Here is a 26,854-nt window from a genome sequence, read left to right on the forward strand (position 1 = left end):
GAATGCACCATGTCCCCGGGCGGTTTTACGATGTCCGAGCACAGACGTTTGTACGTGAATGCATCCCTCACACACGCTAAAGCCCTGAGTTGGTACAGTCGGGAAACCTGGACGAGGACGTATTAAAAACTTAGCGACGTGGAAATAATCTCCCGTTGGGTTTGTTGCTTTGTAAAAAAAAAAAAAAACGAACTTGTGTAAAAAACGCGTGTGGTAAAGTTTTAATATAATATTAATTTAACGCGCTGACATGTCTGCGTGTGTCGGGTGCTAAGTTATGCGCCACCCCGCAGCATTCCGGCAGTGGACTCGCCCGTCGCCAGGCCTCTGCAGTGGGGAGTTGTTCGGAGGACTCCGCAAGTTTTCTTTTACTTTACGTGAGAATTGTGTTTGTGTAAAAAAGAGCTAAAGTCGCCATATTCCGGAGAAAGTACCTCGGTGTTTACTCTGCGTGTCGACGGACTGTACAAGCAAAGTGTTTGGGCGTGATACACAACTACACACAGCCGAGGAGGGAAGGAAAGGAGGAGGAAGGCATCGGTGAGTCGGACAGACCGCGGCGGAGCTTGTGATGCCGACGTTGCGGGACAGCACCATGTCCCACCCCGGCGAGAATTCCCACCAAGTCCGGGTGAAAGCTTATTACAAAGGGTAAAGAATTCACACTTTCCTCCAGCGTGTTTTTCTTCCTCATTAATGTTGTAATAAACCCGACTCGCTGCGGGGTTCAGACTCGGCAAAAAGGTGGCAAACCAGTTGGCTAACGTTAGCGAACTCAGCTAGCAGCATGCTAATATCAGGTACCAGGGTTTTGGTGGACTTGACCCGGCAGACAGGCAGGGGAAACTGTCCGGACACACAGCCAGTGTGAAGCCAAAAGCACCGTGTTACTTCTGGTGTGTGCAGCGAATTTGTGAAGTGCTTTAAACTCAGTCCAAATGAGTTGTTGTGCTAGCTAACAGCTGCTAACAGTGGTCGCTGAGTCCAGTACCTGTCAGTAACTAGCTCTCAGTTTGATCAGGTGAACAACCAAACCCGGGTTGTTGTTGTTTTTGATTGACTAGTTTTGTGGCAAGTTGACACTTGCTGAGAGATTGATGTTATTTTAGGGACGAACGGGAAATCAATTAAAGTCGGTTCAAACCAGAGCATTGTTCTCAGCACTGTCTCAGTAAATCAGAACAGGAAATGAATTTAAATGTCATTGCTTCACTGTCATTTTCATTCCAGTAAGAATGTCAGAAACACTGCAAACTTCAGACAACAAGACAGTGTACTACAATTCACTACTACTAGCTAACACGCATTTCCTAATGATTGTTATCCCACCAGTGACTTTCTTGATTCAAATGTATGTAAAGTGTTGTTTGAATGTTGTTTAATGTTTTTTACATTATTCCAATCTAAGAGGGCTCCAATTTGCTTGTTTTGATCAACAAATACCCCAAAACTTAAACATACCCAAATGATTACAGTAAAGAATAAATACAATCAAATAATGAAATGAATTATATATATTTGTACCTAATAAGCTACTTTTACAGTTTATACTTATTATATTTAATAGTTTATTTTCTCATAAGTCTACTGTTGAGCATTTGATCCTTTAATTCAGCAGTGGTTTCGACTCCAGGTGAACTCTGTGACACATAACAATGACCTAGTGTTAACATTACCAGTATCTGAAGGGGGATGATGAGTTTGACTCAAGACCAGCATGACATCATAAACTATAAATGTCAGTGAACTGTTAATCCCACATCATCCCACTTGTAATGAAACTGCCTGTGCTTTGATATTTAATCATACCTAATAAGAGTCAGTGATTACCGTCCAGCCTCGAGTTGTTTTAGTTCACACTTAGAGGTGGTGGTGGAAATCATTGGTCACCCACTATGTTTCACCGACACACCCTGTCCCACTGTCTCTCTGTTTGACGGAGCCATTGGTTGGAGCCCAGCCAACTTGAAAAACATGTAGTGCAAGTCACCTCGGCCATACCTGTTGTATTTCTCATTGGCACTGCGACACACCTCAGTCTAATGTGTCGATCACTAGTTGTCATCCTGCACAACAAAACATGTGAAGTATTTATGAGGTTGCTGTTGAGGAATCTCAGCTATGTTGGCAAAAGGGAAAGCAAAAAAAGGCCTCACAGTTTGGCTATCAGGATGGATTAAGACATGATGCCATCAATGTTGTTATAGTTTCACTGCAGACATTTGGAGTGGGACTTAGATGGGTTAGTAATGCCCTGAATCAATGTATTAGATTGGTAGTGATGAATCAAGTAGTAGTGTTTGTTTCGTTACTGTTTTTATATAGTTGTAAAAAGTACAACTTTTATATAACGTCTATGATGCATAAAACATGCTCAAGCCTCAAAAGCATGTGGCTGTGGCGCCGGATTTTTGTGAAGAAGAGGCTGGTCGTTCACAGAGGTGATTGTCTCTGTGATTGTTGTTCTTTCCCCCACTTTTTTTTGGCAAAATTAAAAATATGATTTCCCTTCAAATGTCTGATTAATTATGGTGGAAATAATTGTTAACTCCAGCTCTAAACAGGTTGTGTCCTCAGTTTTATTTTTGTGTTTCAAAGTGTTAATCAAAGAAATCAGCCGGTTGATTTTCATGACAGATAGGAGAGAGCAAATGTTTTTAAGACATCCTTTCAATCTAAAAAATGTTAAAATACCATATTCAATCAGACTGTTTAAATGATTTAACTCAGTGATACAGTCTTATCTAATCTATTTTCAATACTTGTGCTATTTGTGAGCCCATTCTTTTCTTTTTATTTGTCTGTCATCTGTCAGAGACAGCTTTAGCAGACTGGTGTCAGCCTGTAGCAGTCGCTCTGTCACTGGCCTGTATTTATGTTGCTCTCATTCAGATAGTCAATAGAGAAATGCACTGACCACATGACCAGACAACAATGGCGATGCTGATACTATTCTGTGGTAGTAGATGGTGGAGAGTTGTACAGCTGAAACAATTTTTTTTACTTGATTTGAATGATTTGTCTTAGATGATGTTGTATGGTTTAAAATAAATATATATAAATATAATAAATATATTCAGTTTAAGATAGAGAACAACAAACCATCACTTTTCATTAATTACTATTTCATTAATCTATACTTGTGCATTTTAATAAAGATGAGTGAAGTGTGTCTGACAACTGATAAAGCTTTCTAAAGCAGTAAATTATTGAAACTAGGTGTTACCTGTTTGCATTTAGATTTTTTTTCGAGTTATCATATGTTGATGAAGAATTATATTTTTCCAAATGGACCCTTCCTCATTTAAACTGAAGCAGGAGTTTCACAGAGTGTATCTTCTGTGTTTGTTGATTAGGATTTTAACATCAGATTTGCCAACACTGATGAACACAAGGCTTCAACTTCAGGATTCCTGTGTGAGGCATGTTGTTCGGCAGGAAAATGGGATTGCACTGGCTCGACGGAGCAGTTCACTTATTTTCTTCTCTTAGAAAGGAGTTGCTCTTCCTTTTCAAAGGCTCCGCCATTTACATCAAGACTGGAAGGCTTGGCTTTGTTTAAAATACAGGAAGCATTCCTTATCTTGCCATTTACTTTTTCTCTGAAAGCCCCTCAAGCATTGAACCACAATGTTATACACACGTCTCCACTTCTAATTATAGTTACGGACTATCAGTCACCCTTAGCGGCCGCTCAAATGCATGTAATGTATTGTCTATGTTGTAGCGTCTATATCATTATGTGTTTTACACATTACACATGTATTTCCGCACAGGTGTCTTTCTGTGGTTGGAGGAGTGACCTTGTCCCCGCACTCAGCAGGGGTGCGTTTGATTGTTGCCTTGTGCTCAAAGCTTCCTCTCTTTATGCGTGACAGGCGGACTTGAGCTGCCTCAGACCGCAGCATCCTGCAATCTGGACCAGTAGAGCTGCCAGTTGCAGTGCAGGTTTTTTGTATAGGTGGCTGTTTCGGTCAAACTTTTCCTATCAATGCATCTCGGTGTTAGCATGTGATTCGTCTTCTCTGAGGCAGTGCATGTGGGTTATGTGAAGGTGTAGCGTGAAGGTGTTGTGGGGGGCATACCCATGGCAGCGCTGACAGGGAGATGGATGGTCGTAGGTGCTCATGGAAGCCTGGAGAGGCACCCTGACCCTTCTTTCTGCTTGAGCACTCACCAGTAACAAATGGCTTCACGCTGGGCAGATGGGGCTTCAGAGTCCTACTCACGGCAGTTAAGACACCAGGGGCACAGGCCAACACCCCCTACATTTCCTTCTACTCCTCCTCCTCTTTCTTTTAATTTAGCTGTACTGTAGGACAGTACAGAGCAGAGGAATGCCAGGTCTGTGAGGAATGTCACTTCCTCCCTGTTACTCACCACTGATAAGCCTCGCAGTCTATCTCTCTTAGTCACCCTGAGGAATCCCACAGCTAGCTTTAATTTGTCACCAGGTCATTACTTTTTGATTCAAAATTTCCCTTTCAGTTGGATCGCTTGTTTAATGTGGTGTTATTAACTAAAAATGCAGTATTGACAAATGAATTGTTTAAATCCAAACATTAATTCTGTAATTTTCAACTCAGGTTAGTTCAGTTGAGTTCAGCCAATATTAGACTTATGAGAAAAAACGTTTTTATCTATCTACTATCAATATCTGTAAATAAAGAAATGCATATTAAGCTTATCAGAGAGTTAAAGATTATATTTTATACAGTTTTTTTTTCTCTCCAAGTAAAAAGTCAACACCCAAAGATATTTAGTTTAAGTCTAAGAAATAATCTCAAAGATAAATTATAGAGATTAATCAATTATGAATGTTGTTATATATACATTTTCTGTTGATCAACATATAATTGATTAATTTTTTAATCAATTATTATCTTTATTTTTTACTGGTGTTGAGATTAAAATAAAGAAACTGTTTTATACAGAAAGGGCTGCAACGTATGGTTTTTAAAGTATTTATTAGTGCAGGGATTTAAGTTTTAATCAAATGTGTCTATGAAATTAATCAATGTCTATAAATAGAAACAAAAATGCCAATTATTTTGATTTGTTTCTTTGTCTTAAACATACAACATTCTTTTAAATAATGGCCTTTACTTACTCTTAACTGCTGAAGGTAACCGTTCTTTATTTGAGACAATTAGAAATAAAATCCTTTATTAAATAAGTATGATTGTTAAAGTTTAATATATACAGTAATGATGATCTATTAAACTTTGCTTACAGAAAGTGAAAAGTACTTTTCACCCCTGCTCTCAATATATTTTTATCCCTTCCTGTCTGGGTGTTTGTTCCTGAGCCTGTATCTGTGTCACAGTTGTTTGAGGCACCTGAGACGCGGCTTAACTTTAACTACAGCACAGAAACTGTGTTTAATGAACACCCACAGCTCTGGTCCAGCTACACGTGACACAGTTAAAGTCACCTGCTGCCATTAATATGCTTCTTGGATCATCGAGAGACCTGGTGTGAGAACTGAAGTGTCTGTTCTGATGTTATCAGGGCTTTAACAAGAAGTTGAGCTGCCATGTTGGTCTTAGAGAAGAGATCAGACTATAGGAGTGTTGTTGCCAGTCCACCCCCCCTACCCCCCCTCCTCGCAGGCAATGATTAACACCAGCAGGATGGAGGAAGAGGGTGAGAAAATAGAGGGAGGATGGAGGAGTAGGCATCAGTCTGAGCTTTGTGCCAGTTTACTCTTGCTCAGAAAGCTTCCTTCATTCTGAGTGGAGTTTCAGACAGTTTAATCCCAGCCGTGAGAAGGCTGCACTCTTTAGATGATCAACATTAATAAATCACAGTCCAGTGTGTATTCATGTGTGTCTGCTCCGAGCAAGGACTGACCCCAGAGTGACCTTATACACTTTACACCGTCCTTGAACTGAGTGGATGGCCTCCAAGGTGTGCATTGTTTACTTCATGCGTTGGCATTTTATCATCTCGCTTTCAAGTTGATGGAAATCTGGGTCCATCTTTGACGATGGCAGTAAAGGGAGTAAGGGGTATTTGTCCTTGGGGGGGGTCACTCTTTTTACTGGTTGGACGGCTATTACCCATCACCCCCTCTTTATTTCCTGCCTGTTTCCTGTACTCTCCTCGTTTTTGCCTCCCCGCTAGTTCCCAATCCCGATGCCCAAGCTCAGACTCCTGTCGCCTGTAGACCTGTAAAAGCTCAAGTCCACAATCTCCATCCCCCACCTCGGGTCGTATACACCACTGAGGCTGTCCATGAAGCTGAGAGCAGGCGACATCAATCCTAAGGCTGCTATGAAATGACAGACAGATGATCCGGTCCGCAGGGATCGTTGATCTTTGTTTTTCTCCTAATCCCGTGTCTCATCGTAATGTTCGAGTGTTTGAATTGTCTGTGTGAGCTGATGAGGCGGTGAGTGATGTACTTGTTGATTAAGGGCGGTAAGCCAAGTGAAAAGGATTTTTTTCTGTTTTTCAGAGAAGTAATGGAGTGCAGTGGCGGACTGAGAGCCTTTACCACAGCGGTCACAATCGCCTATGATTAATTCTGTTTTTGTGTGTGTGTGGTTGTGTGTGTGTCTCTCTCTCTCCGTCACTCTTTCGCCCTGTTTCTTGCTCGGGCTTTTGCTGTAATTCTCACACCCACAATCATGCTGAACAGATGAATGCACACAAATGTGACAGACTGCGAGACTGTGACTCACACACAGCAGCGTTTGAGGGGAAATTTTTTTTTTACTCTCAGTCTCACTTCATCAAAAGTGTGGCGTTCTCCAGAGTTTTTCTTTGAATCCATCAATACGTGGCAGGACTGTGACTTTTTGTTTTTTAACATGGAAAAATAAAAATGAGTACCTTGATGATTAGTGGATTAATCAGTTATCAAATAAAGAAACCAAGCATGTTTTTTTTCTGTAGAATAATAATTAATAATCTTGCCATTTAATTATTGAAGTTAAATTATTGAATAAATAATGATCATAATAATTAGCATTTTCAGCCATTTATTTGTGTGTTTGGGTGTTTGAGGTATGTGTCATGATTTTCAAATAACATAGAAAATGTATACACAGTGCGTACAAGAAGTATTTAGACCCTAGTAACTTTTCAGTCTTATACTAATTTTCTCCCTTCATTAATCTATATTCAGTTCCCTATAATGTCAAAACAAAAACAGATTTTTAGGCTTTTTTCAAATGTATTATAAAGGAAAAACTAAAGTATCTTATTTACACAAGTGTTCACACTGTGTATTCAGTACTTAGTTTGACCACCTTTAGCAGCATAAACAGCCTTTCGTCTTGGTTTGTAAGAATCAACAAGCTTTACACTTGGATTTGGGGATTTTCTGCCATTCTTCTCTGCAGATTGCTCAAGCTCAGGTTGTACAGAGGCTGTCAGTGGACAGCAGGTCTGTCTGTCCAGAGATGTTTGATTGGTTTCAGGTCAGAGCTCTGGACAGCTCAGGGACAATCATTGCGTCAAGTCACTCCTATGTGGGCTGTTGGAAAATTATCATTTAGCCCAGTCTTGGGTCCTAATTACTCTGTCCCCAGTTTTTCATTAAAGACATATCTGTACTGTGCATTGTTCAGCATTCAGTATTTCCTTTAAAATGCATATCAGCTGTGAGACCTTTATGTCGACAGAAATAAATGCTTAATCATTAAAATGTTTTATTTTTAAATGCAATTAGCTAGTATTTAGTACTCGATAGCAGAAGCATTAAGCTTAGAAAAAATAATAAATTTAAAGGTATTGGTAGGTGGTCTATTTTCTTTATTCTGTCACTGGATTACTATGTAATCACATCTATATAACATTGAAATATTATCTGTCTTTTCTGCAGGGACATCATGATTACCCATTTTGAACCATCCATCTCATATGAGGCTCTGTACGGGGAAGTGAAAGACATGTGCTCCATGGACAACGACCAGCTCTTCACCATGAAGTGGATTGACGAGGAAGGTACGCAGCCATTACCCTTCTCTGTTTCTCTCCTTCACCTTACAGGAAAGATAAACATGGAAAACAAATATTAAGTTGAAGATTACACCTCAGCACAGCCACAAGCTGAATTTGCTAGACTTTATTTGTGCCATGTGTTAACAAACGTGCTTGCATGAACGCACATCTCACTTCACTCAAAGGCTCATTTTTTTCATCACGGAAGGAATTGCTCAGCCCCTCCACCCAATTCCTTGTTGTCATCCAGTTAGTCAGGCAGCAGTAATAGTGTCATTGGAAAGATGGAGCTGTCACTCTGCTCAGGATAAGGTCATTCTGCCCAAACTCATTAGACTCAGATCAGCTCCCACTGGTTGCCACCCATATACAGTCACTACAGTCATAAGCCTGTCTGAGAAAGTAAAGCTGCTTGATGTGTGTAATGAAGTACTCTTAGTGGGAGAGACAGCTACCACCGACAGTTTTCCATAAGTGCTTGTTGTCGGCCAGATGACTGGACATTACAACATTTCCAGACGACTACTTTCTTAACATTTCAAGTCTTGGCACTTTTTATATTCATATAACCTTGTAACTATATCCCTTAACCAGATGTAGGATTTTAGTTATTGGATGTCTGGAGCTTAAGTTGGCAGAGAAACAAGCTGAGCAAACAGCCCCTCCTGACGTCCTCTGTCCACATCACAGAAACTGCGTTACTCAGTGTTTTATCTGTTGATCACCTTTCCTGTTTGGTTTGGGGAGGAGTCGTCGTCTGCACATAATTCATAATGATGAACACTGAAGGAATCCTAACCTGCAATCCAGCCCCTAGAAACAAGCCGAGCTAACATTAGCAGCAGCTCGGCTGCAAAATTTGAAGCCCTCAGTGATTGTCCACGTCAGAACTGCTTCACTCAGTGTTTTTATGCGTGTTAGTAACCTGGCCTGCTTTTGGGATGAGACCTCTGTTGATAATTCAGCTCCCTGTAATAATATTTTCACAACCTGTATCACAAAATTATGCTTGTTCAGTCAGCCGTGGATCAAAATACTACCTTTACAATCTTTCATGTCCTTATAGAACACACCCATTAAACATTCACAGGGCTGTTGGAAAATATTGAGTGAACTCTTTGATTTAAAACTGGTTCAACCCCTTCTGGCAACGATAACCACGAACAGTGTTTTCTGTTGCTGTGGATCAAACCAGCAAAACGCTCAGGAGGAAATTTGAACCATTATTCCATCGTACTGCTTCAGCTCAGCCATATTCTCGTGATGTCTGCAGTAAATTTCTATCTTGGGTTTATTTCACAGCATCTCTTTTGAATTTTAGGCTTCTGCAGGACTCTCTTTATTACATTTACTTACTGATGTAAATAATTTTGTTTTGCATCCATCAGGGGTTAGAACGTCATCAAAACACCCACTTCCTCATTGAGAAGTCTCCGGACTTAATCCCGCTATATTCTCATCTGGGCTCACTCAGACATTTTCCAGACAGGGGGCTGGTCAAATTCAGCCCCTCCAGAAAATGTTTGGAAAATGTCTGGAGAATGTCTGAAAGCAGCTTTCGTTTCACCACTGCATTAAATATTTCCCCAGTTGTGTTGTGGAGTGTCAAGGTGCCCTTCGGCAAACTTCAGACACACTTCAGGTACACAGCCTTCCCTGTAGTGTTCTACAATGGGCACCATGTACCCACCATGCACCATGATTTGTATAACTCCTATGATTCCTTTAAACCTTTAGCTTTTATTCTGGGCTTCTCTTTTCCCATGCTAAGTATTCTGCTTTGTAACTTTTTGTAGTCAGTAGCTGAGCACCCATTTCAAGGAAGATAAGTAATAGAACTAGTCGTGATAAATATGTGAACTCTTTGAAATCACTTTGTGAACCTTTCCAAGAACTCACATTGTTTGAGTTATATTTTGTCCCTCAAGTAGCTCGAACAATCATCTCCAATCTTGTTGCATTAATTGGACTCAAGGTTTCTCTCTCTAGACGTGAATACATTTTGTTGATGTCATTAGCCTTAGGTTCACATACTTTTTTAAACTTTGACCATATTTCAAGACACATTTCCACATAAATACTGTAATTTACTTTTCTTGCCACTGTAGATTGTTCACTGTTTAAATATAACGCTCGGTAATTAAAGGGAAACTATTTGAGATGGCAGCACTGACTTCTGCCATTTCTTATGCTCCCACTCACACCTACACACTTTTTTCAATGTTTACTTAAAGTTCATGTATTAAAATGCATATTATACCTGGAGTGGTTAGTCAGAAGAGTTTTTAAATGTTATGCTGCTCACCTATATAACTCGCTGTTTGTACTCAAAACATTTTAGCTGTGGGTATTTTGAAATTACAGATCTTGTGCAGCTTAATTTTCTCTAATTTGTTATTTCTTATCTTGTCGTTCTCTGATTTCTTTAACCTGGTTACTGTAACTTTCTACAGTACCTGAATGTTGGGTGAATGGGAAGCCTGGTTTCTCCTGAAGGGTTTCTAACAGTGTTTTGGTATGACGGGTGAAAGATGACAACTTAGTAGAATATAAGAGGAGAAAAGTAGGGGGGCTGTCGGTAAGACGTAATTGGCTTAATATGAACAAGCACAAATACAAGCAACTAAGGGCTTTGAATAGTGGCTTCTCTGTCTTCATCTTGATAAAAAAAACAAATAAAATAATTTTTCATTCACAAACAATTAGCATATTATTTCCTTGATTCATCTTTTTGTCCGCAAAATGTAAGAGAAAGATTAAAAAAACACCAGTTATGTGATTTCCAGGAGCTCAAAGGCAGTGTCTTCAAACAGCCCAAATGTCCAAAAGATATTTAGTTTAGAATTATGTGTGGAAAAAATCCAGATTTGAGTAGCTGGACTTGCATGTTTTTTGATTATCACAGTATTTGCCAATTAAGGATTTGTACTTGTATCATAAGTAATTAAACAAAGGGTCTTGTTAAGACAGAAGTAATTTCCCTGCCTTTGCAGTGGACTAAAATTCAAACACATTTAGTCAAGGAATTGCTTTCACTACAGAGCTTGTCGAAGGAAAATAGTGTCCCCTGGCTGCAGTTTCGTATCCCACTAGTGTACTTAAAATGTGACTGTTGGGCGTCACACGTTTTTAATTAAAGTAATTGAGGGATTTGTAGGAACAAACTTTGTGTGAAGAAAGAAAACCTTTTCTCTGTTATCGCCTCCTGATTTCTCTCAGCCCCCTGAATTCTTGCATCTAAATGTGGTGAATAACATACAGTGTGTCCTCTGCTGTTAGGTGACCCCTGTACAGTGTCGTCTCAGCTGGAGCTGGAAGAAGCGCTGCGTCTCTACGAAGTCAACAAAGACTCGGAGCTCATTATCCACGGTGAGCCTGCTGCTTCTCACACTGACTGTATTTATAACATAAAATGTACGGTTCCAGGTTTTGACTCACAGGATGTTCTTGTGTACTTTTGCCAGTAAGACTTTGATGCAGTCCAGGTGTCTGGACAGAAAGAGGTCCAGATGAGAAGCCTGTTATCTGTGACTCTTTGCTCTACCCAGACAAGTTAAAAAGGAGGAGGCAAACTACTTTAAAAGTCCTGTATAGAATACTAAACAGGCAGCGGTTGCACCTAACATTAGCAAGAAAGAAGGACAGTATTAGAACAAAAACTGGTGAAATGCTTCATCTTTCCTGGCACACTGGATTGAGCAAAAGTGACAAGATGTGCCTCCTATGGATGGGTGTAATAATAAGCCTATGATGCTTGTTTATTCCTTTTTTTATTTCTGTCTGCATTAACTGTCTGAACACAGACGAATAGAAGCTGTGTCCAACAAGAAGCATCAAAACATTCAGTTAATGCTGCACTGACCTGTGAAAACAACATCATTTCCTCTGTTGACATCTGTCACTGTGGCCTCGAGCTAGTTCACTTCCCTGTCTCAGCTTTGCTCATTTGACAAATAGTTGGACAACTTCGTGAACTAGAGGTCAAGGCTAACCGTCTTGCTGGGTCGGTAGGGTGTGTGTGTGTATATGCGTGTGTGTGTGTGTCTGTGTGTGTGTGTGTGTGTGTGTGTATATATATATATATATATATATATATATATATATATATATATATATATATATACACACACACATAACATATAACTCTTTGATTGACAGGCTGTGTGTGTGTGTGTGTTAGCATGTACCCTGGGGGTAGACAGGACAGGGGCTGCGTGGTTAATGTAAAGTTTTAATCACATCAGAGGTGAAGGGTCAAGAGTACAGCGAATGCTGGACACCAAGGAGATGGCAAAGGATGAATAGAGGGTGGGAGGTGGAGGAGAGGATGTGATGGTGTGACGGTGCCGCGGGGGGTCGCTTGGTCTGCTCGTTAACAAGCTTGTCGGCTGGAGCACATGCCTCGCCTATGACTCACCGTGCCCCCAGTCTAGCTCGATGCGTCTCTGTCCTTTACACACACACACACACAAATGTGATCTTTACTGGCCTCTTAAGATTACATCTTTTCCTAATTATTTGTGTGTTGCAGGCAAATATGTTTACAACGTCCTAAAATCAACATGAGTGAATGTCATCATGAAGCCCTCCAGGCAACAAGTTTGATATATGTAGACTTGTTTGCCGTCATCAGAGGAAGGAAAATGTCTCACATAGATCCTGTCAGACTCGACTGTCTCAAATAAATTAACGATCAAATATAGACTTTCTTAGTGTGACTGTGTCTGTTTCTTTTTTTTCTTCTCAGTGTTTCCATGTATACCAGAGAAACCTGGAATGCCCTGTCCAGGAGAAGACAGTGAGTTTAACCTTTTACTTTCTGAGTTTTACTTCATTTTTACAGCTGAAACCGGCACTTAATTTTAGTTAAAAATTTGGGACACTTAAGCAAAGAGAAGCAAAGTGAAAAAAAGGTCTGTGTTTACCCTCTCCTCTCTTCAGAATCCATATATCGGCGTGGAGCCCGGCGCTGGAGGAAGCTTTACTATGCTAGTGGCCATGCCTTTCAAGCAAAACGCTTCAACAGGGTGAGACGTGACACTAAGTTTTTGAATTCTGAATTATAATGGGGAAGGTATCTAATGTATTAAATTAACATTTTTAAAGGACAATAAGAGATCAATAACAGGCAGTGTGTATTTCTGTACCATGAGTATTTATGCCAGTTTGTGATGATGATTTTTCCCCTCCATCTGCCCTCCCGAGCAGCGAGCACATTGTGCCATCTGTACAGACAGAATCTGGGGTCTGGGTAGACAAGGCTACAAATGCATCAATTGCAAACTGCTGGTGCACAAGAAATGCCATAAACTGGTGACACTGGAGTGCGGTCGACCGATAATCCAGGTGAGAGCTGTGACAAATTTCATAGTCATGAGCATGATGGTGTGAAGTGGCTGATTAATATCAGTGTCTCATACAGACACAGAAAGATTGTATTCTCCAGTTCTGTGCTGATTTCACTAAATGGTGAATGTTGTTGTGTAGGAACCAATGATGCCAGGACCACCATCGAGTCAGATGGACCAAACTGAACAGCCAGGTAACGCAAACAAACAAAATCAAACGCACTCACTTGACATGGACTATTTCTATACAACAATCCATAGTCAAACATATTGAGATGTATTGATGGGTTGGAAACCCATTGTTTTACTGTAGCACTCAGGTTAGTTTTGAATATTTTGCATTACACTCTTTCTAATGTTTTTATAAGCTTTTTAATTTGTTTCAAAATGGCATTTAAAACAGAAATCTTGGTCCACAAGAGCTCTTCAACTCTGTATCAGTGAGTTTGCAAGTTTGTCAGTGTAATCAGGAAGCACATTGTCGACTCTGCAGCCACAAGAACAATAAAGAACAATGGTGAAAAGTAAGATGAGGGATTTCCTTTCTTGGATGGAAGACTCACACCACTGTTTTAAATCAAAAACATGTGGATGGAGCCTTTGTACTTTCCAACATTCACAGCTTCTCTGTGTTCACTTTGATCATTTTAGTACATTCAAATATTTAAAAACTGATTACCCACATACATTTTTAATTAAAAGATCTAAAACAGCCAGACATAATAGATTGCAGCAAAAAAAACAACATTTATGAGCCAATGAGTATTTACAGCAACAGTATGAGGGGAGCAAGGGGAAAATAATTATTACATTGCTACACATAAGTTGTTATTTGAACCAATTGTTAATGTCAGTCTTTTCATTGGATTTATTAATCTTATTAAATATAAGTTACTCATCATTAAGGATAAATCAACTACGGTTTGTGTAGCTTTGTTCTGCCCAGCCTGTGAATCGTTCAGCTGGTGTTTACCTATTTCACCAGACTTAAGTCCAGTCAGGTGGTTTGGAGGCTGACTGGAATGAGAAAGCTTATATTGTTGTTCCTGTTGTTGGTGAAGGAGCTGAAGCTTCTTCTGGATGCTCACAGGTCACCTGCATAGTTGTAGGGTACCATTGTGATGGAAATATTTTTGCTTAAGCTTGTTTTTTTTCTGAAATTGACTTAAGTAATGTTAAATTCCAGTGGGTGGTGGTGTGAGAAAACCCATTGTGTATAATAATCCATGAACAAGCATATATTCTCTGTATTTACAAAATGAAGCCAGTCTATGTTGTTTTTGTTATTTTCCATATTCTGGTTTTGTTATCGGTCGGATACAAAAGGGTATTTTCTTGTCTTACTAAGCAGAGAGAAATCACACTGGCACCGCGAGGCTGTGAACAAAGCATCTGACTGTCTCTCACCTACTTTCTCTCCTTCTGGTCTCATCTCTCCTCAATTTTTTTTCTCTCCCACCTCCCCCTCTCCTTTTGTCTGTCTGTCACGTTCTCCTCTCGTCTCTCAGGCCCTCAGAATAAAGACTCCAGAGAAAGCTTGACTTACGACGGAGAAGAGAAAGAGGTGAGAGAACACGATGTATGACTCACAGCCTGTCAACCTGTCATGTTGACTAGATGGATGTGTGTTAGTGTGTGTGTATTTATAGAAATAGTTGCTGTGTGTGTGATAAGGAGAAAGAATAATATCACCTGTAATTGGAAGCAGGTTTTTGTCTGCTTGTTTAGCTGTGACGTACATTTGGGTGATCCTCCTTCCACCTGCTGTAGAAGTGAGATATAGAGAGCGTTCACGCTCTGGCACTTTTGCTGTGCTGTGGATATTGATTTCCTTTGGTGGAGCTAATAAAGTAACCTTTTATCAAAGCTCTTAACACCAGAGACTGATTAATGGCCCAGGATGTAGTTTGGGGCTGGGGTGGGGGTTTGTTGATTGGAGCAGGAGTGTTGGAGATGGATAAAAAATGCATCGAGTTGGACACAGATGGACGGAGATAAAGGAGAGCAAGCCAAATGATCTTATCTTCTGTTCCACGTCTGACTCTGGGGAAGGCAGGTTGTTACGTGAAGGGAGGTTAGATGGATCGCCAGTGGAAACACTTCACTACAGAACAGATTACAGGAGAGGAGGGAAGAGAGGAAGATGGGTGATGAAATGGTGAAGGTGGTAGTTTACAGAGAAGGATTGTAATACAGTGAGTGCCTCATCTAATGGAGGCAGCATAATGGTGTTTAATAAAGACAAGAAAGCCATTACTAAGATTTATTTTCAAAAAGTGGTGCTGGGAGCAGTCTAAACCTAATTTACAAATCACCCAAAGGAAATCACTGTCTCGCCCAAACCAAATCACCAGTTCAATCAGATGTTCAATGAACAAATTATGTAGAGAGAAATTGATGGATTTAAATGTTGCTTGACAAACTGTCACTGAGTTTACTTTCTATTTATCACCTCGTGGTCTTGCTTTTCCCTCTGTAACTGCCCCGCAGGCACGGAGCAGTAGAGACACGGGGAAATCGCCGTCAAGCCTGGGCCTTGCAGACTTCGATCTGCTGAGGGTGATCGGCAGAGGCAGCTACGCCAAGGTGTTGTTGGTGCAGTTGAAGAAGACTGAGCGCATCTATGCCATGAAGGTGGTCAAGAAGGAGCTGGTCAATGATGATGAGGTAAAGCAGAATGATGCCTGACCTTCGCATTAAAGCAAAAACCTTTTATACTTCTTTTTCAGCACAATTAGCGGGTGTACACAGGTTTTTTTTAAATGCAGTCACACTATAAAAGGTGATAAATAACTACACAAACAACTGGCTATTTACACACCAGTACCCTGAAGTTGAATGTGAGTCTTAACGTTGCAATGGAAAAGGTGCAGTGTCATTATCTGGACTACCAAAATAAAGAAGAAGAAAAAGAAATGTCAACGTGGGTGTCATGTTTCCATCACTGCCGATCGGAGCAAATAAAAACCTCTATCTACTGTAGAGTCATTGAATGCTGAATGTGTTCATTCCCATTGCAATGAGAGCAGTTCACTCCGTTTTGTATGGGCAACCTGTGCACACAAGACTATAGAAGTAAAGACTCAATCCCACAGAAATAAAATACATTGATATAAAAAATCTTCAATTATTAATATACGTCAAAGTAGTCGCAATTAAATATTCATTTAAGCGACCTGTCAACTAATTACTTCAGCTTTAGATTATCCATATTCTCTGATTAATTAATAGCAGAACAAACGACTCGTACATTGCATGTTGTGATTTGTTTAGATCAGCTGTCTCCTTTCGAGGGATATTTATACACAGAAGAAACTTCAAGTCTGAGCTGTGTGAGAAAAACAACAGTTACATTTATTGAGATATGAGGAGGTTAGTTAATGATGCAGTCATCAGTCGTATGTCTTGTATAATTAATGTAATTAGCACAATCAATGCATGCTGTTACTCATAGCACAATGAACATTTGTCTCAAGTGATTGTGTGTCTTGTCTGAATCAGTTTGAGTTAAGTTGACAGTCGTCTTCGAAGCCATCAGTCTTTCTAAGAAGGTGTAGATAAACTGTCATGTCATCAAAAATTGATCTAGGTGAACATGCATTGCAGCACAGCCTGCAGCAACGGGAGTAGTTAGCCTTGATTAGATGCACTTAGTGTGATTGACAAATTCACAAGTGCCTGTCGATCAATGGCGAAGTGTTCTGCTGTCCCTGCCCTGTCAGCGTGAGCAGCCATCCAGACATCTTGTCATCCTGCCATCGACAGAGGCCTGCTGCTGCCGCTTCTACTGGCTCAGCCCTTTTCTCCTGCCGCTACCCACAATACCCAAGCAAAGCTTCACGCTTTGTAGCATGATTGATCGAGCTTGGTGCTTATTCAGCTTTTATAACTTCAAGGTTATTACGTCATTATGATCTCTGATTTACATTTGGGTGCGTCTTGTGTGTTTCTCTTCCAGGACATCGACTGGGTCCAAACAGAAAAGCATGTCTTTGAGCAGGCCTCTAATCATCCCTTCTTGGTGGGCCTCCACTCCTGTTTCCAGACAGAAAGCAGGTGATAGCATTTCTCCCCTTGTGGGAGTCACATGGTTTCTTCAAGGCTTCAAAAATCTGCAAGAATGTGGAAAAACAATCAGATAGTCAATTAGACCTCAACCACATTCTTTGAGAATGTAAAAGAAATGTTTGCCCAGTGAAATCCTATCATTCTACGATACTACTCTGTTCACCATTAAATAACAGTCAACTCTCCAAAATCACATTTAAATGGATTAACTCATGTAACTGCTCCTGAGTTCAAGAAAAGTTCTAAAAAAACAAGAGCAATTAGTTTGAAGCTATATGAAGATTATTTTGACAAATGTTTATTATTTAACAAACAGATGATTGAACTTGGAAAATGTGTTATTTATTTAACACTGTCCATTAGTTTACTGAAGACACTCAATTATAAAAAGTAATTCAAGAATGTCACAGATATGTACTGAACTTTATCAGTGCATCAAAAAACAATACGTACGATTGGTTCAAAATGACAGATAAGTGTGTTTCCCACCCACTGCTTCCATGGTTTACATAAACAGTAAGCTTTGTTAAGTACAGTTATGAGTGTGGTTCTGGTTAAGATAATAGAAAAATACCCGTCATGGTGAAACCCCCTGAAGACCTGATTTCAAAGCCAAGGCATTGATTTATGATGTATAACATTCTTCATTTATTATTAAGCAAAGTTAAAGTCCAGGCTGAGGTTTGGCAGCATAAGCAACCAACCCACCCACTGTGGCTGTGTGTGAGAACACAAGCGTCTGACTCCGTTGCTCCGCGTAGTTCAGAGAGCTCAGAAAATGTAACAATTTCAACTGGATCAAGAACATCAAGAAAATGTTATTCTCAGCATTATTTAAAATAAAAAAACTAAATACTGATTTTTTACTGATTATTGATTCTAAAAAGTGTTTTTTTCTAAATAGAAAGACAGAATTGACATTTCATATAAAACTGGACGCTAGGTCTCTGTCCTGTCCTACTTTGTTGACACATCCAGCTACCATGACAGACTTCTTTTATGTCTTACATTTTCTTTCTTTCACAGACTCTTCTTTGTAATTGAATATGTGAATGGTGGCGATCTCATGTTCCACATGCAGAGACAAAGGAAACTCCCAGAAGAACATGCCAGGTAGACTCATTAAAAGGAGTAAGGCTGGTTTTATGGAGTGTCTTCAGACATATGGGATTTTGAAAAACTGCCTTGCCTTTCTCAGATTCTACTCAGCCGAGATTAGTCTCGCTCTCAACTACCTCCACGAGCGGGGAATCATCTACAGAGATCTGAAACTGGACAATGTGCTTCTGGACTCAGAGGGACACATCAAACTTACAGACTATGGCATGTGCAAGGTGTGGTTTACCTTGCCGTTTACCGGCTCTCGTAATATCATAATGCACTTTGGATAAAAGCACCTGCAAAGCTGCGGAAGTGTCGGTTTACGGCCCACTGAGATGACATCTGATGATCTTTTGTTTTTGCAGGAGGGCTTGAGACCAGGCGATACAACAAGCACTTTCTGTGGTACCCCTAATTACATCGCCCCTGAAATACTCAGAGGAGAGGATTACGGTGAGAATTACGACACACGAGCACTTACCAGAAATGCTATCTGATGAGTTGCTGTAAAAGAGAATATCAGACATTACACAGGAGCATCTGAGAAGCTGTTAAGATTTTGTATGAACAGTGGAGCAGTACTATGAAAGCAAAAAAGAATGAGAACAATTAAGCCTACAGGAAAACAGGAATAGAAAATGAGAAAAAGGCTAAATATTAGCAAATAAACAGAAATATGAGCAGTGAAATAAAAAAGTAAAAATAGAAGCAATTGTTACATCCTCTGAATGAATTCTGCTTCTATCTCACCTTATTATAAACAGTATATTACTCAAACACACAAATTACATGAATGAATCACAGTTTAATATGTTACAGATTTAAAGAACAAGGTGTTGTGAGAAGTGTTCAGTCAAATTTTAGTGCCTACATCAGAACTGAGTGCTGCACATACACGTCTATAAATGCGAGACAATAAAAATAGAAAAAAGAGCTCCCTGGTTACCAAACTTGGTATCATAGCAACAAGTTCCACTGGTCCATGATCATACCAGTGTTTTTGCATGTTATGCAAATTATTTTACATGCATGTACAGTGGTCCTTTTTTTTCAAACAACATTTTGTCGCAGTAGGAAATGCACAGGGGTAAAATGAACAATTGCTGAACTCTATTCAGCTGCGTCAGTGTCAAAGTAGATGCTGGTATTCATAAAGTAATGCATCATATGCATGTGCATATATTCCTATTTGATTAATTATTATTATTAGACCCACTATGGTTGCCTGTATAAAAACGTGTCCCCCTTTTTAAATCCTTACTTAAAATGTATTTTCATAGATCAGTTTTCAATTAGTTTTACTTTGGCGTTTAGCTTTATTTGCATTTATTGATATTTTTTCCTATTCTCTCCTGCCTTGTGCTTTATGTGCCGCTGTGAGTGTTAATTTTCCTCTCTTCTTATCTGCTCTCTTCAGGGTTCAGCGTGGACTGGTGGGCGTTGGGTGTGCTCATGTTTGAGATGATGGCGGGTCGGTCACCCTTCGACATCGTCGGGAGCTCCGACAACCCGGACCAGAACACAGAAGACTACCTCTTCCAAGGTAACACGTGCACACTGGTGAGGTTTATAAACGGAGGTATAAACAGGTCTGTGGACACATGTAACACCTTTGTATTGACACCTTTCTGAAGGCCCCTTCTCCCGGTGCCAGGCATATACCATCTGTGACAGGGAAACGTGTGAATACATGTGTTTTTGTCTGGTGGACAAATATAGTCGCTATTTTCTTGTATCTTCCTGCAAGTCTTGGATAGATGGGAATTAAAAGAATCTCTCGACCGAGTGTGTTTATCAAAACCTATTGACACTTTATTGAAAGGCTACTTCATGTATGTCCAACATGAGGATGTCCCACAGGATCGAGCTCATATCTGAAGCAGTGTCGGTGCTATCCTGTTGTCTCAACCTCAGGGGACCGTCTATCTCACTCTCTCCCCCTTTCTCTCACCTCCTGCAGTAATATTGGAAAAACAGATCAGAATCCCACGCTCGTTGTCAGTCAAAGCCGCCAGTGTCCTCAAGGGATTTCTCAACAAGGTAAGAAGGGGTCAGACAGGCCTGAATCAATCTTAAACAGTGTTGGCTCCTGCCGACCCCTGAGAATCAAGAACATTATTATGGCCTCAGATAGAGTCAGAGTGCCATCTCACTCTTTTACACACACACACACACACACACACACACACACACACACACACACACACACACACACACACACACACACACACACACACACACACACACACACACACCTTGTCTCAATGTGGATCTTGCACCTTTTCACCTATCTTTAATAAAAAAAAAATTACTTTCCCACTCAAAAAACTCCTCTTTCCCACCTGTCTTGCAAATCCTCTCATTTCTCACCTTCACCCCCCTTTTCTTACCCGTTGTCTGACTCGTCTGTCTCCACGATCATCCTCCTCCTCCTCTCACCCACTCTCTTTCTCTCCCTCAGGATCCCAAGGAGCGTCTAGGCTGTCACCCTCAAACAGGCTTTGCCGACATCATGGGACATCCGTTCTTCCGAAACGTCGATTGGGACCTTGTGAGTCATTCGTTTTTATCCTCTCTCTCTCTCCACCTTCTCCTTTTCTGGAATTGCCTCAGATTTTCATTCTAATTTCTAATAAAGGAAGTCGGTACCAGTGCGCCTCTGTTGCAGAACTGTTTAAAATCAATCCACATATCGATCTTGCGGAGAAAGAAAAACAGAAAACTGCTGCTAGACCTGGAGGTCAAATCTAAGTGCATGAGGTCACCGTCTCTCTCTCCTGCCCTGAGGCTGGTAGAAGAGCTGAGGGTTAATAGCGATGTGATGAGACTCGTGTCCTTGTGCAAAGCAGACAGACCTGACAGACAGACAGACAGACAAAAACAAACAAGCCAGGCAGAAGACTGACAACAGCAGACATGCAGACTAACTAACAGAATAACGGAGACATGAAGTCAAAGATGGAAAAGTAAAGAGTGTAGACAGATCATCAACCGACAGTGATCAGACAGAAAAACATATTAAACCGAAACTGCTTGCTCTTATTTATTTATAGCAAACAGATGCTGGAGAAGAACAACAATTAAAAAGTTGAATTAATTCTTCTTTGTTGAGAAAGTAAATTCAAGTAATCTCAGAGGTTAAGGTCTTTTTTTCTGAAGCTGTGATTTGCAGCTTTGCTTATTTGTGTGGATTTTCTTTTTCTGTAACAATAGCAGATGTCTGGGTGATATCAGACACTAAATGACCTTTTGGTTCTTGTAGTCACTGTATCGGATGCAGGTAAAATGAGCCCTTGGGTTTAAATTGAACACGTATATAATATGAAATATTTTTATGACATGTTGTCATTTCCAGTCGAACACTCCCTCATGGAGTCAAAGCAACATTACAAAACAACCAATCATGTGGATGCACTGAAATAGATGCACACTTGTAACCCATGTGTGTTTTCTTTGCTTAAACCGTAGTGTTGTTCCAAAGTCAGAGCAGGATGTTGAAAATTAACATTTGGGCGTGTGTTTACAGTAAATCTGGTCAGGTGATAAAACTCATAAGACTTTTTGTAAATTGTCTCAAAGGGCAATATAAATCAAACAGACTCAACGTGACTTTAATATGCAGGTATCACTTTTAAGAATCTGTACGACAGAGTTATTTATGAAGCTTCCTGTTCTCAGTCTCAGAAATTTGTCACGTTATCATGTGCACCAGTTTTATGGCATCCTGAAATGAAAGATGAAAGTAGTGTCACAAGGTTTGGCTTAGTTTGTTTTTTAATTAGTTAAACACAAGACAGAAAAATCTGATCACAACAAAAGTCCTATACTACAATAATATAACTTTTAAGAAAAGCAGAATTAATAATTACCTTAATCAAAATTACTTTATTGACTAATCATTTAGTCCATCAGCCCAAATTTAATTTATGTGATTATATGACAAACCAGCTGCAAAAAAAGATAAAAACTTAAAACATATCTACTAAAAATATTAAATTGATAAATTGCATTTAATCTTTTGATCACCGTTTCTTTTCTAAATATGGACGATACGAAATAGATCAGAATTTTTGTGGTTTTTGTCGTCACACAAAGTATTTTTGAAAAATTAATTTTCAAGGTCATTTTGAATGGAAATGAATTGGAATATTTCAGGAAGTAATGAACACAAATATTTTTTATTTCAAATTACACTTGGTTAATAATTGTAGGCCTTATCACGCCCACTGGTTTTTATAGTTGTGGCTTTATCATCATGTATCAGCGTGCGTTAAAATGTCTTGGATGAAACTTGGTGAACCTGCAGAAACCTTGACATGCTGCTATATTTAGATATGTTCTACATTCATTTATTTAATTTAACTAGCTCAGTTCAGAAGTTAAAACCACTGCAAATCTAAATGTCTGTGGAGAAAAGGTGAGTGAACTTATGAAAAACAAGTAAATGATCTGGGACATTTAATCTCTGTAAAGGAAAACCGACAAGACCTTAACTAATGGACAGGCACACATGCACCGGTGGATAACATGACAGACAGACAGACCCTCAGACAGACTGACCGACCGACCTTCAGCCACAGACAGACAGACAGACAGACAGACAGACAGACAGACAGACAGACAGACAGACAGACAGGGCTGCTTGCCAGGGATCACTATGACCACTTTTGTCCCTGTTTGGTCTGGAGCAGGGACCCGGCAGTAGGTCAGAGTGTCTGGAGGGATCGGCTTACACCTCCCCCACCCTCCCCCTCCGCTACACCCACACACTAACCTGAGAGTCTGTCCTTCACTGCTCCTGTTGACCTGCAGGGGGAGCAGATGTAGGCCTGCTTGAGGAGTGATGTGTGGAAATGTAATGAGAGCTACAAGGACAGGTTCAGGGTGTTTGTCATATCAAGGATTTATTTTTGGAAAACTTTGTGCACATTAAATGTTATTGTTGCTGCTTTAATTCTTTTCAATTTTTTCTGTCCAAATCTGTTTTCGAGTCTGTGTTGTGTATCAGTGTCTTTTTGTCATATCTGTAAAATCTTCTTATTTTTAATCCATTCACACCAATAAGAATAGAAAAAACCAAGGAAACAATAGAAAGAGGGGTTTAGTGTGTTTTAAATCTTATATGTAGATGTGTACTGTTAATATAATGTTGCTGTTTGAATATGCCAGACTAATTTCCTTTTGATCGATTATCTGAATAGTCATTATGGCTCTGGATTAGTCTCCAGTGTAAATACTGTGAGTGATCCCATGTTTTTAAAGACTCTTGTTGTTTTCCCGTCTGATGTCTGTGTTGTTGTTTCAGCTGGAGCAGAAGCAGGTGGTCCCTCCATTCAAGCCCAACATCTCAGGGGAATTTGGACTGGACAACTTCGACGCCCAGTTCACCAACGAACCCATCCAGCTTACGCCTGACGATGAGTGAGTTTTCCTCTCCCTCTCCCCTTCTGTCACGCTGTTACGCTTTTAATACAACACGTATTCATCTTCATATCCTTTTGTTTGTTACAGTGATGTTGTCAGGAAGATCGATCAGTCTGAGTTCGAAGGCTTTGAGTACATCAACCCACTCCTGATGTCAGCGGAGGAGTGTGTGTGAGGGACGTGTTGCCTGTGCTCATACACACCACCCACACACACCCACACATACACAAACACTCATGCACATGTTACGTGGTGTCTCAGTGTCTTCAAGCTGCATGGTTACAAGACAAATGGATGACGTCAACCCTCTGTTTGAGAGCTACACATGCATAGTAGAACGCTTATTTGCCAAAACCAGTCTCTCACTCTGCCATTTGTAACCACTTGCCCTTAAGTCTACCTTCTTTCTTAATTATTTTTATATCATGTAAATCTGCACTGACATCAATTTTCTCATCGGGGCCTCTTTATCAGTAGCCAGCGAGGCTACAACGATCTTCCAAGGTTGCTGTACACCGAGTTAGAGGAACGAGGCACAACCCCCGACAGATGAACTGAGCTCCTTACAGCTGGTGGGTTGTTTTCAATGCACATTTTATTTGTGTACATATATAAATATATATGAAACTACTATTGAGGATTAACATTAAGCCACAGTCGGACAAAACTGACACAACTTAATTGTCATTTTGGATTTAGTTTTGTCCCAACACCCCTTGTGTAGAGGAAACAGGAAAGAATCATAACATTAGCATTTAAAAAGAAAAAAGAAAAAGATAAAAATCTATATATTTTTCTCATGTTTTATTTAACAACATAGCGGAACATATGTTGTTCTGAGTGTTAAGAGAACCAAAAACAAGGTTCAGGCTTTGTTGTTTAGATGAATGCTCAGCATCAGGAGAATATAGGGAGTCTGATTCGAGTCCCTTCTCCTCGAATGAAGGAACTTACAGAGCAGTATCCGACTAACACTAATATTGAGTTCATACTCTCAAAACTGTGAATGAAAGAGCTCACGATGATGCCGGGACATGGGTCGCACATGATACCTGAGCGCTGGTGCACAAGTTGAGTTCAACTCTGCGGACCAGGCGTTAAATACACATTCACACAGGACCAAAAACAAAAGAGCGTTTTTCTGAAAGATTGCTGGTACATATTAGAAGGTACAGTATATACATGAAAGATGTGCTGTCCGAAGTCATAGAATTTATATATTCTTTTTTTTTTTTTTTTTTTTTTGCTCATTTTAAATACTATGCCTTTCTGAGCGTTATGGTCTGTTCTCTTTTTTGTACTCCATTCCATGTTTGTCTTTTTATTGTAAATCAAAACACTAAGTGATAGTTGAAACAAGCTCGCTGACACGGTGCGGGTATGGTCCTTTACGTGGCTTGAAAACTGTTATCTGTGTCTGCTCTGCTCTGTTTTTACCACGTATACCCCCACAGCTCATTAGACATTTTGTAAAACCGCTTTAAAGCATATAAAAGCTCTGCAGAGCCAACGACACGAAGAGACAGTGCATGAACCTCCAGACTCTCCTCCAGTCAAAGCTTCTCTCTTTTTGGAAAGTGGTGACAGGAGGAACTCGTTCATCTGTTACTCATGTTACTTCTGCTTTATTGTTACTTTTCTGTGAATCAGATTTAATTTTGATGTTTTTTATTTTATCACTACATTGATTCCAAAATGTTACTGGGTGAACCCAATGGAAACACTATTTGTTGTATTTGTTGTTCTGGAGGTGTTTACCACCCACAGGACTCTACTGAACTTTATTATTAGTGTGCAAAGAAAAACAACACTGACGGTAAAATAAACATTTTATTTCTCTCCTTGTGGTGATAAGTGATTGTGTTATTCGTGTGAAGTAGAAATCCGCCAAATTATATGACAGATATTATTATGGTGTTTGAAAGATGAGCATATTTAACAGCATGATGGGAAGAGAAGGCTCGAGCGTCAGGATACCTCAGATACCTCTTCTGATTCTGACAAAGTTAAAAATATAATGTGGGAAATTGGTGAAAATGTCTATCTAGCAATGTCAATGACAGACATAAGATCAGTTCAACGCTAAAATGTATTAGGCTCTTTCTTGGTCTATGTCATAATTATAATAAGAATTAAGAAAAATGCTATTCTGTCTCTCACTACTGGCCAAACATTAATCAAGTTATAAGCTGAGCGTCTCTTTATTAAGTCTTTACCATCATGGTGGAGTACCATCAACTCACATTGGTGTTGGATGAATATTCACAGGGTCTTCAGTATCATCTTCTGGAATATCTGCACTGATTTTAAGGCCAATCAAACCGACAGCTGTCGAGATATTTCAGTCTGGACCGATCAGACGGTGAAACTATAGCCACGCAGCCAGAGGGGCTAAATGAATCCTACCTCACCTTACCTCACTTTACCTTACCTTGGCTTAGATTCGTACCAGAAGTGTGTCTGTATTGTGAGGTGACAAGAGTGAAGGGGACACATGCCTCACAGGAACTGCTCTACCTGTCAGTCCCACTAAAAATACAATGCAAACACATGCCTGTCTGTAATAACTTCAGTGCCGTGATAGTTTTACTGCTGAGGCCCGAACTCCCGTCTGGAGGGAGGTTGTTAAGCTTGAGCTTTTCCACCCCAGCTGCCTGCGTCTCGGCCGGTCACGTGACCCTGGCCCGGCTTTCAGAGAGGCCCTGGGCGTCAGCGCGGGGGTGAAAAGGTCGTTGACACCGTCGCTCTCACATGTGCCCTCACTCACAGTGCTGAGCGCTGAGAGGTGGCAAAAAAAAGGATCATGGAAATGATGAGGTATCAAAAATAAAAAGGATTGATTTGTGAGTTGCGGTAACTCACACAATGGTGGATGTAAACCCATTGTGTCGGGGGGTTTTCATGTCCTGTTCAAAGAAAACTGAACCATTGTGTACCGTCTCATTTGAGCTTGATTTAGTGGA

The 26,854-nt window shown here is 40.1% G+C and overlaps 1 protein-coding gene across 1 annotated transcript; it reads left to right on the top strand.

Moving 5' to 3' along the window:
- The first annotated feature begins 69 nt into the window (after positions 1-69).
- Positions 70-25,732, top strand: prkci (protein kinase C, iota). The gene is made up of 18 exons (XM_020112994.2): positions 70-651; positions 7,832-7,953; positions 11,230-11,319; positions 12,698-12,748; positions 12,892-12,977; positions 13,159-13,296; positions 13,438-13,492; positions 14,807-14,862; positions 15,789-15,965; positions 17,257-17,354; positions 18,393-18,479; positions 18,565-18,700; positions 18,833-18,920; positions 19,885-20,010; positions 20,428-20,507; positions 20,929-21,018; positions 23,773-23,888; positions 23,979-25,732. Exons 1-18 carry the CDS (start codon positions 572-574, stop codon positions 24,064-24,066), a joined length of 1,764 nt encoding a protein of 587 aa, XP_019968553.1. The 5' UTR covers positions 70-571; the 3' UTR covers positions 24,067-25,732.
- Positions 25,733-26,854: the final 1,122 nt, after the last annotated feature.

The sequence above is a fragment of the Paralichthys olivaceus genome, chromosome 16 (genome assembly GCF_024713975.1).
Source record: "Paralichthys olivaceus isolate ysfri-2021 chromosome 16, ASM2471397v2, whole genome shotgun sequence".
NCBI lineage: Eukaryota > Metazoa > Chordata > Actinopteri > Pleuronectiformes > Paralichthyidae > Paralichthys > Paralichthys olivaceus.

Bases quoted from the DNA above. Each gene is read 5' to 3' on its own strand.
- prkci (XM_020112994.2), top strand. From the start codon at position 572: ATGCCGACGTTGCGGGACAGCACCATGTCCCACCCCGGCGAGAATTCC. The intron at 7,954-11,229 runs GTACGCAGCCAT...CTCTGCTGTTAG, and splicing joins GAAGTGGATTGACGAGGAAG to GTGACCCCTGTACAGTGTCG. The intron at 11,320-12,697 runs GTGAGCCTGCTG...TTTTCTTCTCAG, and splicing joins CTCGGAGCTCATTATCCACG to TGTTTCCATGTATACCAGAG.